This window comes from Taeniopygia guttata, chromosome 2 (assembly GCF_048771995.1).
Source record: "Taeniopygia guttata chromosome 2, bTaeGut7.mat, whole genome shotgun sequence".
NCBI lineage: Eukaryota > Metazoa > Chordata > Aves > Passeriformes > Estrildidae > Taeniopygia > Taeniopygia guttata.
Window position 1 is genome coordinate 77,549,436 of NC_133026.1, and position 17,364 is coordinate 77,566,799.

At 38.2% G+C, this 17,364-nt stretch overlaps 1 protein-coding gene across 2 annotated transcripts in view; it reads right to left on the bottom strand.

Moving 5' to 3' along the window:
* Positions 1-17,364, bottom strand: part of TRIO (trio Rho guanine nucleotide exchange factor) — a 248,556-nt gene that overhangs the window by 16,948 nt on the left and 214,244 nt on the right. For both annotated transcript variants that reach the window (XM_030267063.4, XM_032746898.3), the window contains exons 36-47: positions 16,586-16,756; positions 11,515-11,610; positions 9,177-9,325; positions 8,433-8,499; positions 6,894-6,997; positions 6,208-6,277; positions 4,663-4,752; positions 3,965-4,057; positions 3,336-3,386; positions 3,038-3,115; positions 1,915-2,106; positions 830-1,007 (exon numbers count right to left, since the gene is read on the bottom strand). In XM_030267063.4, coding sequence (XP_030122923.4) covers positions 830-1,007; positions 1,915-2,106; positions 3,038-3,115; positions 3,336-3,386; positions 3,965-4,057; positions 4,663-4,752; positions 6,208-6,277; positions 6,894-6,997; positions 8,433-8,499; positions 9,177-9,325; positions 11,515-11,610; positions 16,586-16,756 — 1,339 coding nt within the window. The remainder of the gene's footprint in view (positions 1-829; positions 1,008-1,914; positions 2,107-3,037; positions 3,116-3,335; positions 3,387-3,964; positions 4,058-4,662; positions 4,753-6,207; positions 6,278-6,893; positions 6,998-8,432; positions 8,500-9,176; positions 9,326-11,514; positions 11,611-16,585; positions 16,757-17,364) is intronic.

A 17,364-nucleotide genomic window follows, 5' to 3' on the forward strand; every position in this document is an offset into this window, starting at 1 on the left:
GGCGAGGGGAGAGGCGATCAGGGGAAAGGGGGCAGGACAGGGAACAGGAACAGTTTAAAACAGACACGTCTACTGGCAAAAAGGGGAGTGCTGTTCAAATAAATTTCCTTAGCAGTGGAAAGATGCCACAGACTTCAAGTCACTTTTCTGTATTGAACCTTCATGACCTGCTCTATCTACCTATATTAAAGATTAAAAATCTGAAAAGAAGATGTTTTCCTCTAGGAAAATCTTTCCTCTTTTCCTCTACTGTCAGCCAGCAGTCAAGTTGGGAAAAAACAGGTGTCACTCCACATTCTCTGCTTGTTACTCATTACAACTGTTTAAAAAAATCTAGGTTGGGACAACAACCGATAGACATAAAAATACAGCAAGAACCTTTTAGTGTCACAATGGACAATACCACCTTCTACTTTTGTCCTGCAGAATCTGAATGTTGCTGCCACAGTAAGATGCAACAACGGCCACCAAAATAATAGAAGCAAAACATATTCTGAATAGATGCTGAAAAATTCCACTTGGGTTTAGCCTTTAAAGGCTTGCAGTTGCTTAAAAGCGGTACACAAGCTCTCAATGGATGGCACTTATCTTGATTCACTCCTACAAAACATTTGGAAAATTCCACCAACGGAACACCATGTAAATTCAGACTACCACTCTTATAATAAATGCAAGCATCTGTTCTGAAGCAGAAATGTGGCACATATCCCCCAGCTGTTCTGTATTAGCTCAGGAAAAAGGCAACTTGCAAAACATTTCAAAGCCAAGAAAAAAGGGATGAGAGAAAAGTCATCCAATTACGAACATTCAGTAAAAGAAAATAATTTACCATTTAAGAAGTTGCGCTGGTTTTCCAAAATTTGGTTAATTTCATGGATCCATAACTGGCGAACTCCCGGACTGGCAGAATGCAAAATAAAGGTCTCCGTGACATCGCCCGTTCTTGATGTTAGTGCAAATTTGCATGGATCACTGTCCACATTTTCCTCCAGAGAAAGGCAACTCACCTTCATGAAAAAACCAAATAAACATGTATTTCATGGGAAACATACCTTTAAAATCTCTTCCTTAGGAGTTTAGAGTCAGATCTTTAAATGATAACCACTTGTTCCTGTAGTAAAATAATACCACGAAATGAAGTGACTTAATTCCAGTAAACTAAGAATTAGTGTACAGCTTACTGACACACTGTGCCTGAATCAGGTCAGCATGGCACAATATTCTCCATCCCTCACTTTCCTTTCAGATTAGTTAAAATGCTGTGGAGCTCTCTCTACCACTGACCCCCACTAAAGGCTTAAGCTGCAGTTACAGCAATGCCTTGGACCTGGCTGTTCAGCCAGAGTTATAAACAGGTTCAAGTGGCAGGCAGAGCACCAAGGTGAATTAGGGGAAGCAGGGTCCACCCAAAACACCTTGTGAGGACTGTGAGTCCTAATATTATCAGGTTTTCTCAGGAAAACCTTAAGTGGGGAAACACTTCTTTTGTTTGAGGAAGAACTGACATATCTAAGAAAGTCGCACTACTTACATGTTATCTACATATTTGAGTATCGGAAAGGATACAAGAAGTTATTATCTCAACTTGCAATGACTTTGCAATGTGGTGTATACACAGCACAGAGCTGAAAACCAAACTTTGTGAATACCTCTCCAGCACTTTGTGCCAGAACATTTGCTTTGATATGCTTTACTCTGATGCAGGAGGCATCAGAGTACTGGGATCCGAAGATCTCCACTTAACATTGAAGTGAGAACAGATTGGGTAGGAAGTAATTTCAGGAAATGACTGACACCTCATTGTGCTCTACGGTTGCACACCTAGATGTCACTCCTGACTGCGCACAGAATGAGAAACTGTTACCTTAGCAGAGTTTGTGCAGGAGACACAAAAGACTCACACACAACAGTTACCTTGATACTGTTTTTAAACAAGAATCCGGGCATGGAGAAACCTTTCTTTTTATCTAGCAGCTCACTGAAAATGACAATCTGCTCAAACAGGAAGACCCGTCTCTCCTTGCAGCGTGGTAGAAGTCCTGCATCCTGGTCTGTAACCAAGAATGTGTCCTGGAGCAGGAGCTTACCCTGGGCTACAATTTTACCCTAAACACAGAGGCAAAAAAACCCACATTTAGTGAAGTTCTTTGTTTCTTTTTCCAATCAACCTTTTTGAGCACACGTTCATGACAAATAGCTTTGTGTATTTCCCACTTTACAACTGTCATTGACCACTATATATCCACTTTTCCTCCTATACACAAGATATTCTTGTATGCTTTCTCAAAATAACCCCAAACATCAAAAAGAAAAAAGAACCACACACAAAAAATCCCAAAACCAAACCAAAACCAACGAATCAAACAAAAAAACCCCAAACCAAACCAAACCAAAAAAACCCAGACCAAACCCCAAAAATCCACTCCACCCTTTTCAATTCATTCTGCATGTTGAGGCTTGGAACACTAAGGCTTTCATTTCTCTATAACTCCATCAGTTACTCATATAATCTTCCAGGGTGCTGAGTGGGGGCAGATTTCAAGTTCATGTCTGCATCACAGAACATAAAGAGCTTGGCAAGTACAACATGTGACTGTGGCCTGGCTGATGCATCTTGCTTCAGTAGCTGATTTGCATCTCTTCTAGACTTAGCAAAACAAGGAGGGCTACAGTTGCCTCAAGCACAGGATTGACCTTAGTGACTCCTCCTTTGTCTGCACTACTGAAGTCAGATCTGCTCACCTGCTGATAACTGATTATTTCACTATTTTGCAAGCTTTTATCCAACAAGGAACTGTAGTAAGACTGGCCCTTTCTTGACTTTGCAGAAGGGGTTTACCTAATGTGATTGACACAGCAGGTAGTGTTTCCCAGGAAAAGGTCCTTGGCAGGGCAAAGACTTGATTTTTGATTTACTGTTTTTTGCACCAGCTATCCAGACAGTGAAGAAGCACTGTACACATTGCTCCCCACAATATTAGTGATTAATTTCTAGAGAACCTGATAAAATCTCTAAGCAAAACTCCAGCCAACTTACATCAAATCCTTGCAGGCGGCCAACGTTCATCATGTCATTACACCGTTTTGGTACTATACACATGACATCTACAGCTTTCTGTTCAAGACAAATAAAAAGTCTTTCCATTATTTTCCAAATGAATTAGCAGCATAACATTTTGTTTCATTTTATATGGTTGCTTTAGAACAGAAATGCAAGAAGTAAACACTTATAATCACTTTCTCAGGAAGATCAGAAAAGGAAAGTGACTCTGCCAAAACAAGAGAAGTTCTGAGTTAAAATAATTCATATCACTAAGAGAAAATGTCTCAAGTACCTCTAGTTCTGTTGTGTCAAGATTAGCTTTTTTAGAATACTTGAGGAAGTCCTGAAAAAAAAAAAAATCAAGTAATATTTCTTTTCTCATTAATCATCAACAAGAAATCTTAGAAAATCTGAATTTGATACTCACTATCAGAATATAACAGACTGCAGAATACACTGAAGTTGATTTAAGTCATACAAAAACATATGCTAAGGCAATGACCTCTGTGGTACACAGTGTCACTCTTCAGTAAACACTTATGTGATACTAAAGTGGTTGCAGGTATAGCTGGAAAAGCTGTGCTGAATCCCAACAACTTGTATCATGTTTACATCTAAACACAGTTGAGAGTTCCTTCTCCCATTCCTATGACATTGGTACAGATTTTAAACATTTCCATGGCCTAAACATTTGGTCTTTAGCAGTTAAAAGAAAAAATAAATTTCTGCCAAAGCCATCTACTGCAATTTTTATAACTATCTCAATGTGCTCAGAAAATAATCATATGTCATTGCTTACAAATCTGGGTTGTTAGGTAAAGGCATGGAAAAACATCAGTATTAATTAGAAAGAAAACCTATCTGTTAACACATCTATAACATACCTATTAACACAACTCATTCATCTCAACATCACTTTACCTTTAGTAACAGCTGGTATTTCATAATTCTCTGCACAGGTTTTATTAGCAAGTCTGTGAGCTGAAGTCTGTGGCCCAGGCGTTGCTTTAGATCCTTAGAGTTGTAAAACAAACATTTTTGTTTGTTCCATTAGAAAAACTTTTGTTTTGTTGAGTTAGAAACACAGCATATGTATCAGTATATGGAGATAAATATATATTTATAAAAACAAGGATATATCAGTATTCATTGTTATCACATCAGAAACTGGCAAAAGTCAGAAAATAATCTAATCTTCAGTTAGCAAAAGCTGGAGTCCTTCCCCTAATCACTGTTGCTCCCAAGGTATTCCCTTCTGCAAGCATCTTTCATGTCTTTCTTGACAAGGCTTCCCAGCGAAATGTAATTTTTGAGTCATAGGCTGTATATAGCCTATTTTCAACAGTGACCTCTGCTTATCCAGAATTGCCATTCCATTAAAATGCACTGGTGGCTGCCTGGGCTAAGCCTATGAAGGATAAGACTGATTAATTAATATGTTATACCTAACCCTTAGTTTTCATCTCTAGGAGTCTGTATCAGATTTGAGAAATCAAAATAGAAATGGCAAAAATTGTAATTTAAAACATTAACAACAATATCTGCTGCATTTTTTTTTTCTGGTTTGATTAACAGATTTGATAATCCTTCACCTCCGATATCCTCTCCCATGAACCTACCTCAAAAAACGTATCAATGTATTCTGAGACAATGTGCTCAGACTTTGGTTTGTTTTGGCAGTAAACTATGTACATGTGCAACCTTCTCTCCTAGGGGAACAAAGACATAAAATGATACATCATTATCAAGAAAAACACGTGCCAGATTCAAATGAAGTATTACTTTAGGAAGTACAGCAGTTCATATGTATTAAAAAGATCCCTTTAAGGAAAAGAAGCAGTTACATATGCAGAACTTACAGATCTGAAAACACATTTATTTGGTAACATCATTATGATTTTACAAAGGCAACACAAGTGAAAAAAATTCCCACAGCTGTAAATCATCCTGAACTGACAGGTGTTCAGAGATGATAGCTCAGCAGGTCCCACAATAAAGTTAAGCATAATAACGGTTCTATTTTTCTTTTTTCCAAGAGCCATGGAAGGTTCGACAAGATGACCCCACAGTGATCCCTTCCAAACTTAACCATTCAGTGATGCTGTAATGGAGCCTTTGAAAGATACTATTTTTTATTCCATTTTAATAATGTGATTATTACTGGAATTTATTTGAATAATTACCTCCTCCTGTTTACATGTACAGAACAGTCAGGAGAAAACTTTCATGTCTTTTATTTAGTATTAGCTGTCCTACTGCAGTTTGGATGGGGATGTAGGTGATGAAGCCTAGAAATGAAGGCAGTAGCATTTTTTAACTCTGATCCTTTATCTTGTGCATGTGCTTTTAACACCAAAGCAATAGAAAAAGAGAGAGGAAATAACCTCTGCCTTTAAGATTTATTCTTGATTACTGACATTGCTGGTTAAGAAGTACAGACATACCTACTCCAAAATCTTTCCCATCACCATGCTAGCATTTGTTTGAGGTTAAAGGCTTTGCTTCTCAGAGGCTTACAGAATACTGACCAGTGAAGACAAATGGTAAGGAAGAAATTAAAAAATAAGATGGAGATTGGAAAGGACACAGGACACAGATTAAGAACAGGGACTGAATCATTGTGTTCTAGCTGACAGGGTTTTGCTAGAGGATGCTGTAATAGCATCACAGCTTGCCTTTCCATCTGGAGTGGTAAAGGTGCCTTTCAAAGACAACTCAATTACAAATAATACCAGGAGAAAGTAAAACAGCAATCAGCAACAGGGACAGCTACTCCCTACAGGTTTCCCACTTTGCCAGCAACAAATGCTCGGAAGGGGAAAGGATACAGAACTAGAACACGTTCAAACTGGTAGAAGAATGAGCCTCTTTCCTATTTTTATTTCTTATATTCTATGCTATTGCATGGATACCTGGGATTAGAAGGCAGGCGTAATATGAGATTATGATTCCCTTGCACTGAAGTGTAACAAAATAGAGAAATGGGGCCTAGAGAAAGACTAGAACATTTACTTCTTCTATTTGTAAGCTCTTAAAAACTATCTCTCCACCTTTTACAGGTGAAAAACATTGTACAGCACTTTCCTAACTGTGTTGTACTTAATAGTCAGTCATGTTGGCCAGGAGCAGCAATAGAGTTTGCCAAAAAAGACATTTGCACTTACATGTTTAACAAACAGGGATCCCAGCTTTTCTGGATCTTCAAGGCACTTCTCCAACTCTCCTAAAAAGAAGCTGAACATAAACAGAGTAAATACTTTTTTCTGACAGTACACATTATAGCAACAAGTAATTGCAAAGCAAACTGGCCTTACTGCAAGGCAAGACACTTTAGTGTCCCCTATTAGCAGTACTGGATATTAACCTATGTCCAAACTGACAATGGTAACAGTGTAATATTTCAATATAGATTTTTAAAAGGATGTGCCAAATCCATGCCAAGATGAAAGAAACCCCTGGCATTCACTAAAAAAAATTATTAAATTTCATATATATTGATTAAAAGCTTTCCCCTTCCTAGTCTGAATGCTTGAGATGCTAACCACCCCTAACAAATTCTTAAGGCTGTATTGTTAGAGAGAAAGCAATGTACAAAGTTCTGTCAATATTAGAGATCCTCAGTTGAAGTACTTGTTATATATAAATATAAAAATATATATAAAAAAAAAAATATATATATATATATATACATGCATCCTTCTTTAGAGCAAATCATCACACCAACATTTGTAAGCTGAAGTTATATTTTCTACAACTCAAAGCACAAAACCAGGTATATTTACCTTGTATCTGAATATCTGAGGAAATAATTCCTAAAGTCAGTCTAATATTTTTTAGGTACAATACGTACTCTCTGTGCCAGTCATAAATCTGGTGAATGTTTCCAAATACAATCTTGTCTTTGCCTTTCATATCATCAGGTATGCCATCTTCCTTCATAAGTGCCATATAACCCTGCAACAGTCCAAGTGAATTTGCTGTGAACATTCTTACTTTAAAAAAAAAAGCAAGTTGTCTTTTAATCCCCCTTTTCCCAGAAGATGTCCAATGGCATCAACCACTTGAGACACAAAGCCAAATCAGAAAACTGTTCTAAAACACAGCATAACATAAAGCACTGACACAAAGTATCACAAACTGAGGTGAGGTGTCTACACAGCAGTGCTAGAAAAATTAATTCACTCTAATTTAGCCTGTGTGAACAGGCTTGGAGCATGAAGGAAACTTCCACAGCCCTTCTCCTTACTGCCTGAAATGTCAGAGCCTTTTATGTTGGGGCTTCTATGCTGCTTTGCTCTGTGTCTCATATTTCACTCACACTAACCCCACACCAAAGTGCACTGAGGAGGAAACTGCCCATGGGACTGCATTACATGGACTACGGCTTGCAGTATGAGCAAGCCAAACAAAAAAAATTAAAAATCAATTCTGTTAGCAATCATTCTTGCTGCAAAAAAGTTCCTCTTACATTTGCCCATAGTTTCATCTTAGTTTTGGTGTCTACACAGCTGTCTCACTGAGCAGATTTGGAGTGTTTTTAAATTTTGTAATATTCATGCAATTCTATTCCTTCTTTTTTACCCCCCAATAGTTCTATGCCTATATAGCCAGGCCTAGTTTTGGTATTCAATATTGATTTTATGTTTTGATGTCTGTCATTTTCACCAAAAATTATATTACTATTTACAAAAACATGTCTATTCACAAACTCCTAACGCACCCTTTAAATATTGTTAAAACACTATCATGATGCTGATCTTTCTTTCCCTCCCTGACTCCAAAATAGAGCTTAAGAATGAAAATTTATTAGGCTGAAATTCACTGTCATGCTCATTCTTTCTACTCTTCCAAATACATTTTGTTGGTAGCTGAAGACTGAGGGGAGATGTGTGATGTTACCTCATTTTACAGCAGGGGAAGCTAGGCAGTCTAAGAGAAGCCTAGTGGTAGAAGAGGAAGGAGGACTTTCAAATCTTGGATAGCTGCTCTGTATGCTGAGGTACAATGTTTTTTTTTAAAAATTAGATGTACTAAATAAACAACTATTTACTAGGATAATAATAATAATAATAATAATAGGCTATTAGGCCAGAAGTAGTGATTAAAAAAAAAAGAAAAAAGGCAAAGAACTACACTCCTCAAAAGAACAACAAGGTGAACATAGTAACAGGAAAAAAGGAGCACAATGTGATGTAGCATTTTATATATTAAAAGCTTACAGGAAGGAAAACTCAGAATGTAAACTTTCCCATTTTTAGTCTCTTCTTTCACATTTTTAGTCTCTTCCTGCATATCATTTTCAAAAACACAGTGTGGTTCAAGCAGCATAGCTAGTTAGTAAGATATTAAAAAAAAAAAGAAGAAGTCAAGATAATTAAAAACATCATACCTCAACTACATAGCCCAGATCACGCACATAATCTCGCTCTGTCTCCACTAATTCCTGTAAGACATAGCTACAGTGGAAGGAAAAAGGTGAACAAATATTAAAAAATGAAACAGATTTTTCAAGAGGATTAATGGCATACACCTTTTTTGATATTTGCAGTCACATATGTTTGATAGACAGAACTGAAATGGAAGAATTAATGTACATTGGTTCTTAGCAAGATACTGCTTTGACTTTGAAACTGGACAAGGCTTGCTTCTGTTTATCTAAAGTCAGATGTTTTCTGAAACATGACATTAAAATTAAACTGTTGTTTAAAATAAAATGCTATTGTGTCTCTGGTCTGGAGACTCTTAGCTGTACAGATGGCTATTTCCACACACAAGTTTAAAAAATTTTAAACGAGGCATGTTTTTATTCTACCATGGTAACAGTTTACTACTACATAGAGAAATTAAGCATGGACTGGTATAGGAAGGGAATGACATTTTTTTTCAAGCCTAATAAACCTTTGGACATTTAAAGATCAGCATCTTCCCAAATAAATGAGAGTGACATGCAGCAGAAGTCAAACACAGGTATGACTAGAATTAAAAATCATCGATTGAATGTCACAGAGAAATGTGACCACATGTTTGACATATAATAAAAGTCCTCCCATTTTCAGACTAATAGCTTCTGCTGCCATCGTAAAGAAAAAAAAAAAAAAAAAAAAGGATAATTGTAAAAAAAAATTGGTCTTACTGTCGTCTTTTTAAGGAGCTGGATTTCCTTTCCTCCATCTCATCTATGGGTGATGAGGAGGATAGAAGGGAGTTATCTGAAGGGTTGAAGGATGGACTGCTGCTGTCACCTTGATCTACCAACAAGGAACTTGGACGGTCCTCCAGAGCCTGAGAAGGTATTCAAGACAGTCAGCAACAACGATTTAGTTCTCCTTTATTTATAAGACACATTACAAGCTGCTGTATATAGCAATCTATGGGAGATCAATAATGTATCTTGGCAAAGCAAGTCACAAGCCTCCAGGAAACCAGGCAACAACATGGCTTTCCATGACAACTGAGACTTTGAAGCACATTTGAGATAACAGCGTTCCCTTCACAGGAAAATAAAGGAGCTGAACTGCTTTGAGCAGTGGTGGCTAGAAGTCAGACCCTCCTGCTCAGGATGCAGTACTTCTGTGGTGGGAGGGGCACAAATGTGTTCTCACAGCCAGGGATTAAATTATATTTGTCATATTTGACTTCTGGCCTATACAAGTTACTTCCAACAATAAATTGGACATCTTTAAAGGAGATTTTTATGATGTTACATTTTTAACTCAAGAGAAGTGGCATTCTCTGTCAGACATTTTGGTTATCTTAATAAAAAGCCAAAATAGCATCTCAGTGAAGAAAATTATGACTTCTACACAGCCAATGTTGTTTTTGTGCTTGTTCAGATCCTAGGAAAAAAGTCCCTGTATCCTCTTACAGATACACTCTTCTCCCCTGCATGGACTCCACAGGCTTCTGTTTGTATATATATTTGTATAAGAAGATGAAGCAACAGGACGAACTAATACGAACATCTTCAATTATGTATTCATTGGATTTCTTTAATTCAAGCCCATAATCTTGGATCAAGCTACAGCTGTGTATCACATTTTCCTTGCATATGATACACCTTTATTGCAAGACACATTTACTTCACCAGGGTGGGGTTTAGCTATAATCTATTTTCTTTCCTCACAAAAAGTAAAAACCAATAATGATATGACCAGCCCAAAACCCAGGGGAAGCTGAACCTTGGCGAAAACTGTGAAATGAGAACAACTCCCACAAGGATTTTATGCATAGATCATTAACTTATATCCACTGCTAGGCAGCCTGAAAGACACGTGGACTACCAAACTTTCCATTTGCAAAAGACTGTTGAATTTTCCCATAGATTACTTTGTATTCACCCTGCTGGTGTAAAAGACGTAAAAAGCAAAGTTAATATCCAAGAGAGTACAGTAATTATTTTATGCAATAATGTAATTTTCTCTGAATGAGAAAACAGAAAATAAAATTTCTAGTTCTGAAAGTTAAAAGCTGCTTCAATGTAGAATAACCTGTAAAATATCAACCTCTGATAACATGGGGCTGCCATGCTGCAATTCTTTGCAGTTTGCAAAAAGGCACTTCCTATTGAGCCCAAGAGGGGCTATCTATAAAAGCTGTATTTAAAGATTTTGAGGAAATCCAGAATTGCTGAGGGACCTCTTGAGACTATATAGTCCAATCTCAAAAAGGGCCAGCCAGAGAAGTTTTTCCCAGACTAGGTCAAGCTGGATTTTGATTACAAAGGCCTTCCTGGAATTATGCACATAATGAGAATCTTCAGAAACATGAACACTTTAAAACATGCCAATGACAATCTTCAGAAACATGGAAAATTTAAAACATAGAAAACTAAAAAAAAGCTAACACAAATTCTTCCTACTTAATTTGTTAGCAAAGATTGAGGCACTAACATGCAAAATGATCCCTTCACTCTCTTATTTATTTCTTCATTATCATGCTGTCCAAAGAGCAACCAGGTAACATAAATATATATGTTATTAGGGTTACCTGCTTTACTGCTAACCTCATAAGAGTTGAATAAATTTAGTTTCAGGGATTCTTTTCATAAAGGTCTATTAGTCTAAGACCCTAGGTCTTTGCATTCATTTTACTAATAGGATATTTTCTTCTGACTAACAGGACATACTTAGTAGATTTTCCACCATCTCATCTCATCTCATCTCATCTCATCTCATCTCATCTCATCTCATCTCATCTCATCTCATCTCATCTCATCTCATCTCATCTCATCTCATCTCTTCCTCTTAGTTATTGCTTTTTTCTCCTCTACATTGCCATTTACCTAAAAAAAAAAAGCTCTTTTACAAAAGGGTCTGTACAAAATGACCCCATACATCAACAGACAAAGTGATTTCTGCAACAGACAGCAAATTTTACAAGTCAACATAAAATGTGCAGGTTTTCTTTGAAGAGCAAGCTTGGACTTGAAGACATAAGTTCTTTAGACACGTGCACTTGCTGGTCAGTCTCACCATTTTACTTTTGACGAGCTCTTCAATTGCACTGACAAGTTCTGCAGCACTGGGCGTCTCGGAGCTTGTTGGCCGCACCAACAATCGAGAAGATGTCTGTGCAAGGACACAAAGGGAGGAGAATCCCAGAGTTAGTCCGGTATTTACTAAAGGATCAAGAGACTTCCTTCCCTTCTCTGTCAGACAAAGGTACTGTCAGTGTCATATAACACTAAGATCATCCCTCCCAACCTGAGCAGCTGGAGTTGGAAGTTTCAAGTAAACCCCATAGAAGTTAAATGCTGGGATAGAAATTCCTGTTCCTACATGCAATAGAAGTCGAGGAAATATAATCACTGATAATTCTTGGCAAATATCTATGAAAATTGCCTGAGCTGACCCAATGGACAACCTATTTGTTAATCTATTTTATTGCTGCTTAAACAAAGCAACAACGGAAGAACATTAAGAGAAATCAAGAAGACTTGAAATAAAGGAGGAAGCATTATTATGTTAAGAAAATATACACCAATAACTCAGGGGCATTTACTTTTCTAAAAGAGCTGGAATATATTGCCCAGATTCAGATGGGAAATTGAGCTCACCATTCCTTGTGCCATCCATTTTTCCCAATGGTATGTGTAGAGCACAGAAGATCTCTGGCCTCATAAGCTACAAAATGCCAGTTTATAGATACAACTGAAGGTAAAAGGTGTTCACAGTAAAGGATTCTGGGAGAAGGCCATTAAATTCAGCCTCAGTAATTTGCAAACAGAGTTGTTTGCATATTACATTTATCATTTAGTAACTGGAAAGTGGAAACAGGGTGTAATATGAACTGTACTTCATATTATGAACAGTGAGCATCCTGCAGCACAGGGCAAGCTGTCCTGCAAACGTTTCCAACAAACCAGACAAAGAAACAGCACAAACAATGACTCAAGAAAAGAGGTTCTGTTCAAATCAAGCATGGGAAGCATAGGTGTAGCAACTCCCCATAAGTAAACACACATACAAATTAAAAAAAAAAAACAAAACAAAAAAAACCCAAAACAAAACCAAAAAAAAACCCCCACCAAACAGATTTTAGGTAGTTTGCCTTGCATTTGCCTTATTTGGAAAGGAAAATGGGCTGGGTAAGCAAAGGAAATACAGATAACTTTAAACAGAAAGATACGGGAACTGAGCCAAAGCAGAGACAGAACACAAGTCAACATAATGCTGCATCAGAATTTACAAAAAGAGAAAACAAAAAGCAAAAATAATTAGTTTCATATTAACATAACTGATCTTGAAACTTTTAATACTGCTTATCCAAAAATTAGATGCCAACAACTTTTAAACTGCCACCAAATGTAAATCCATGACGTGCACAATGATTTTGCTGAATGAAAGAATTCATATAATGTGCAGATGAGCTCTTAGGGGAGAAAATGGTTTGTGTTATTTGTGCTGTTAAGACAAATCAGCATAGCCTAACACATGATGTTTCCATGCACACCAAAAAATGAGCAATCCTACAAGCTGGCCTGTCTTTTAGGCAATTTACATGCTCCTGACATCTGACTGTTGACCAGGTTTTCCACAGCTGTGCCTGCATGTGGGTTTCCACTTTGGATGCAGAGCTCAGCTTAGTCTTAAAAAACACTGTCTGTGTTGAAATCAGGTTCTGGTTATGGCCTCTTTTATTGCTCTGTTGGGGTATGTGGGATGTGAGGTAAAACTTCAGAACTGTGATTTCCACTGCCTGTGGTTATATCCCATACGATCTGAAAAAGACGGAGCTGCATAGATAAAATTCCTTGCTGACTTTCCTGTTGATGTATTCTGGGAACAGAATACATCCCTTGTCCGAAAAGGAAAAGATGGAAGGAGCATCTGATCTCATGCAGGTATGAGATGCTGCTAGGGGCCCACAGCAGGCTGGCAAGGGAAGGAGAAACCCAGCAAACTCCAAAGGGAGTTTCCAGCACTGAGCAGGAGCTCTGGAGAGGAAGAAGTTCTTGCAGGGTGGCAGAGAGGAATGCCAAATCTCTAAGGTCACAGAAAGGAGGAGACATTCCTTGAGATCGGAAGTACCTGAGCAACCCAAGAAACCACCCAGCAAGGCAGGAATGTGAAGAAGGACTCCACCCAGAAGACAGACAACTGGGAACTTGTTTACAAGCCTTTTATTAATCAGTAACTCTATCAAGAGAGCCTTCTCCTGGGTAAAACTTTGCCTTGTGTTCTCACTTCTGTGTTCCAATAAAGCATTTACTTAAGGTGCTAGAGCTTGGTGGTGTGTGAACTTCAGGGAGGCACACACAACCTCCCAGGATGCCCCATGAGGGGACCTTTTGCCTCCCACCATGAAGGATAAATATTGCATAATAACAACACATTGCAGAAGAATCACTATTTACATGCTTTGAAAAATTAGGGTATAATATTAACTTTACCAAGTTTTAGCTTCTCTGAAATCTTCCCCAAATGTAGTTTCAGCTACTTTGAAAACTGTCTCAACATGCGTTTACTGATGTGGGTGCATGCTAACCTTTCAAGAAGTTTTGCTGGTTTTGGCTGGGGTAGACTTAAATTTTCTCCACAGTGGCTGTTATGGGGCAGCATTTTGGATTTGTGCTAAAAAAAGTGTTGATAATGTGGACATTAGCAAGGTTATTCTTATTGCTGAGCAGGGCTCACACAGAGCCAAGCCCTTTTCTGCTTTTTTCCAACTGCCCTGCAGGCAAGGAAGCTGGGGCTGCTTGAGAGGAGACACCAAGGGGGTCTCACCAGAAGAGGTGACCCAAACTGAGCAAAGGGATATTCCAGACTATGTGACATCATGATCAGTATATAAAATGGGGGGGAGAAGGAGGAAGTGGGGGACATTTGGAGTGATGGCATTTGTCTTCCCAAGTCACCATTACACATTAGGGCCTGCTCTCCTGGAGATAGCTGAAAACCTGCCTGACCATGAGAAGCAGTGAATTAATTCCTTGTTTAGCCTTGCTTGTGTGCATGGCTTTTGTTTAATCCCAATCCACATGTTTTCTGTCTTTTACTTGACTCATTCTCTCCCTGATCCCACTGGCAGGAGACTAAGCAAGCAGCTGGGTGGTACTTGGTAGCTGGTTGGGTTTAAACCACAACGTGAAAATAAAATTTACTGGAGATGGAAAGCTACTTAAAGAGTCTTTCTCTACTGTGCTACAGGTCTGACTTTGCACCAGAAATATAGAAGAGACTAGCTCACAAGCACATCCCTTCACGTAAGTGTTAATGCTATGTAAAAAGTCTATAATGAAATTAATTTTTCTGTGTAGAACTTTTTATAATATTTGTATACCAGTTGTTTTCTGTCACTGAAGGAACACACAAATATGGCAGCTCGTCAGCAAGAGCTTAAACATATTTTCACCAACATTATTTTCATCTTATTTCTACATCTAAAACTGAGACTGGTCTAGCAAGAAAACATTCTCTCAGCTCTGAAGGCTGGCTTATTTTTGCTTATTTTGCTTCAGGAATATTTCCTAATATATTAATTCTTCAACTTGTATGTTACACTTCGTCAATTCAGAAGACATATAGGAACTGAATACAAACAGATTTTAAGAACCAGCCATTTGTACCTACAAACGACAGCTTCAGGAATGAGTGAGATTCCCACTGAAAGGCAGTGTTTTCAAAAGGAAAAAAAAAAGAAAAATAAAAATAAATAACATCCACTAAAGTTATGACTAACATCTGCACCACGGAGAACAGACAGCAAGCAATCACAAAATTCACTAAGAATATTCAGTGCTGTACATTACAAGGGTTAAAAATTTTAAGGAGCAAAATGGCAAGAAAACAATGTGCATATTTGCTGCACAAGTCCAGATTATTTCCATTTTAAACGCCTCTATTTCAAGACTTGATACTTGTCCCTTAAATGTCTGATCCAGGTTCAAAATTAAAATAAACTCTCTCAATGTATGATCATCATAACATTATAGTAAAACAGATCATATGCAAGTAAGATTTCCTTCATGCAGTTACTATCTACATCCAAAATTTTATTACTGATGTGAAATTTTTACCATCAATTTTAATGCGCCTTTGTTTGTGAAAAACAGATGGATTATGTGCTGGTTTTGGCTGGGACAGGGTTAAATTTCTTCACAGTAGCTGGTATGGGGCTATGTTTTGGATTTGTTCTGGAAGCAGCGTTGATATCTCAGGGTTGTTTTAGCTATTGCCAAGCAGAGCTCACACAGCACCGAGGCCTTTTTTGTTTCTCACCCCACCCCACCAGCAACAAGAATGGGAGGGCATAAAGAGGTGGAAGCACACAGTCAGGACAGCTGACCCCAAGGATGTTCCAGACCATATGGCATCATCCTCAGAATATAAAGCTGGGGGAAGAAAAAGGAAGGGGGGGGGTCATTTGGAACAATGGCATTTATCTTCCCAAGTCACCACTACACGTGATGAAGCTCTGCTCTCTTGGGGATGGCTGAACACCTGCCTGTCTATGGGAACTGGTGAATCAACTCCTTTTTCTGCCTTGCTTTATCTAATAAACTATCTTTATTTCAACCCAAGAGTTTTTTCACTCTTTCCCTTCTGTTTCCAGGGACAGCAGAAAAGTGACTGTGTGGGGCTTAGCTGCTGGCTGGGGTTAAACCAAGACAATTATTACCCTTATTTGGTAATTCATTTCTGTTAGGCATCCCTCCCTGCCCTCACCTGACCCCCTCTCCAAAAAACCCAACAAAACCCAAGAAAAACAAAAGGAATGATTATAAAACAATTAGACTCTAATCACTAAATATGGCATCAGCCAAAGTGATGGAAATCATCCTGTAAGCACATAAAGCAGCTCATTTCCACATTTAAAGTCCTAGCAGATAAATTTCTACACTTGTGCTTTTAAAATAGAGAAGGATTTAATTAATGCTCTCATCACAGAACACCCTTTTAAAGTTGTCTAGAGGGAAAAAGTGATTACTTCTGTCTACCATGAAGCTGTATTATGTACATTTTCGAGACTTTTGGAAGCAGAAGAAAAATTTGTGCAGGGGTTATCTCATCATGTGAAGCCTCCCCCATGTCCTGCTCCTACCTTGTCATCCTGCGAGTCAGGCTGGAGAAGACTGTGTTGCTGGATTGCCATAGGCGGAGGAAGTGGCACAGCATCTGCTCCCTCTTCGCCTTCCTCCTCTCCGCAGCTCTGCATGCCTGAAGAGGATGACTTGGAGAGAGTGCCACTGCTCAGCCCCTCATTCCGACCTCTCTGTAAATAACATCAAGATGTTCATTCTCTGCTGTCTCGCCAACATGAAGCTTGTTATCACGTGCTTGTTTTAAGTCTATTACTGTAGTTTCAGCCCTCTCCCAACAAGTGAAGATGCTCCTTAACAGAGGGGGAAAATGCAGATGCCAAAGACAGTTTTCAATGTCTGGTAATAGCAAAATAATTCAAATACTAAGAAAAAGACATTCAGGTGAAATTTACTACAGGAAAGTGTTATGAAAGCCATGCTTGCATTCCAAGTTCAGTTCTGCAAAGAGAAATCTCTATCTCTCTGAAATATGTATCTTGCTCTGTATCACAGCAAGACTTCTAGAGGACATTAAAAAACCCTATTACAACATGAAGTATTTTGTCAATTATCTTTTTTGTCCCCTCCAAGGAACTCTGATTTCATGTACCCAAAGTTTAATGTACTGATCTCACAGGATAATTTATCTACCTTTACAGGAAGACAACACAGATGGTTATTTTTTTCCTAACTTTAAGGCACTGGCCTTTAAATTTTTCCCTTCACTCACAGAACTGCAGAGTAACAGATACTGCCAAAACGATGTTACAACTCCAGCACAGAGGGGCTCTTTCTACAG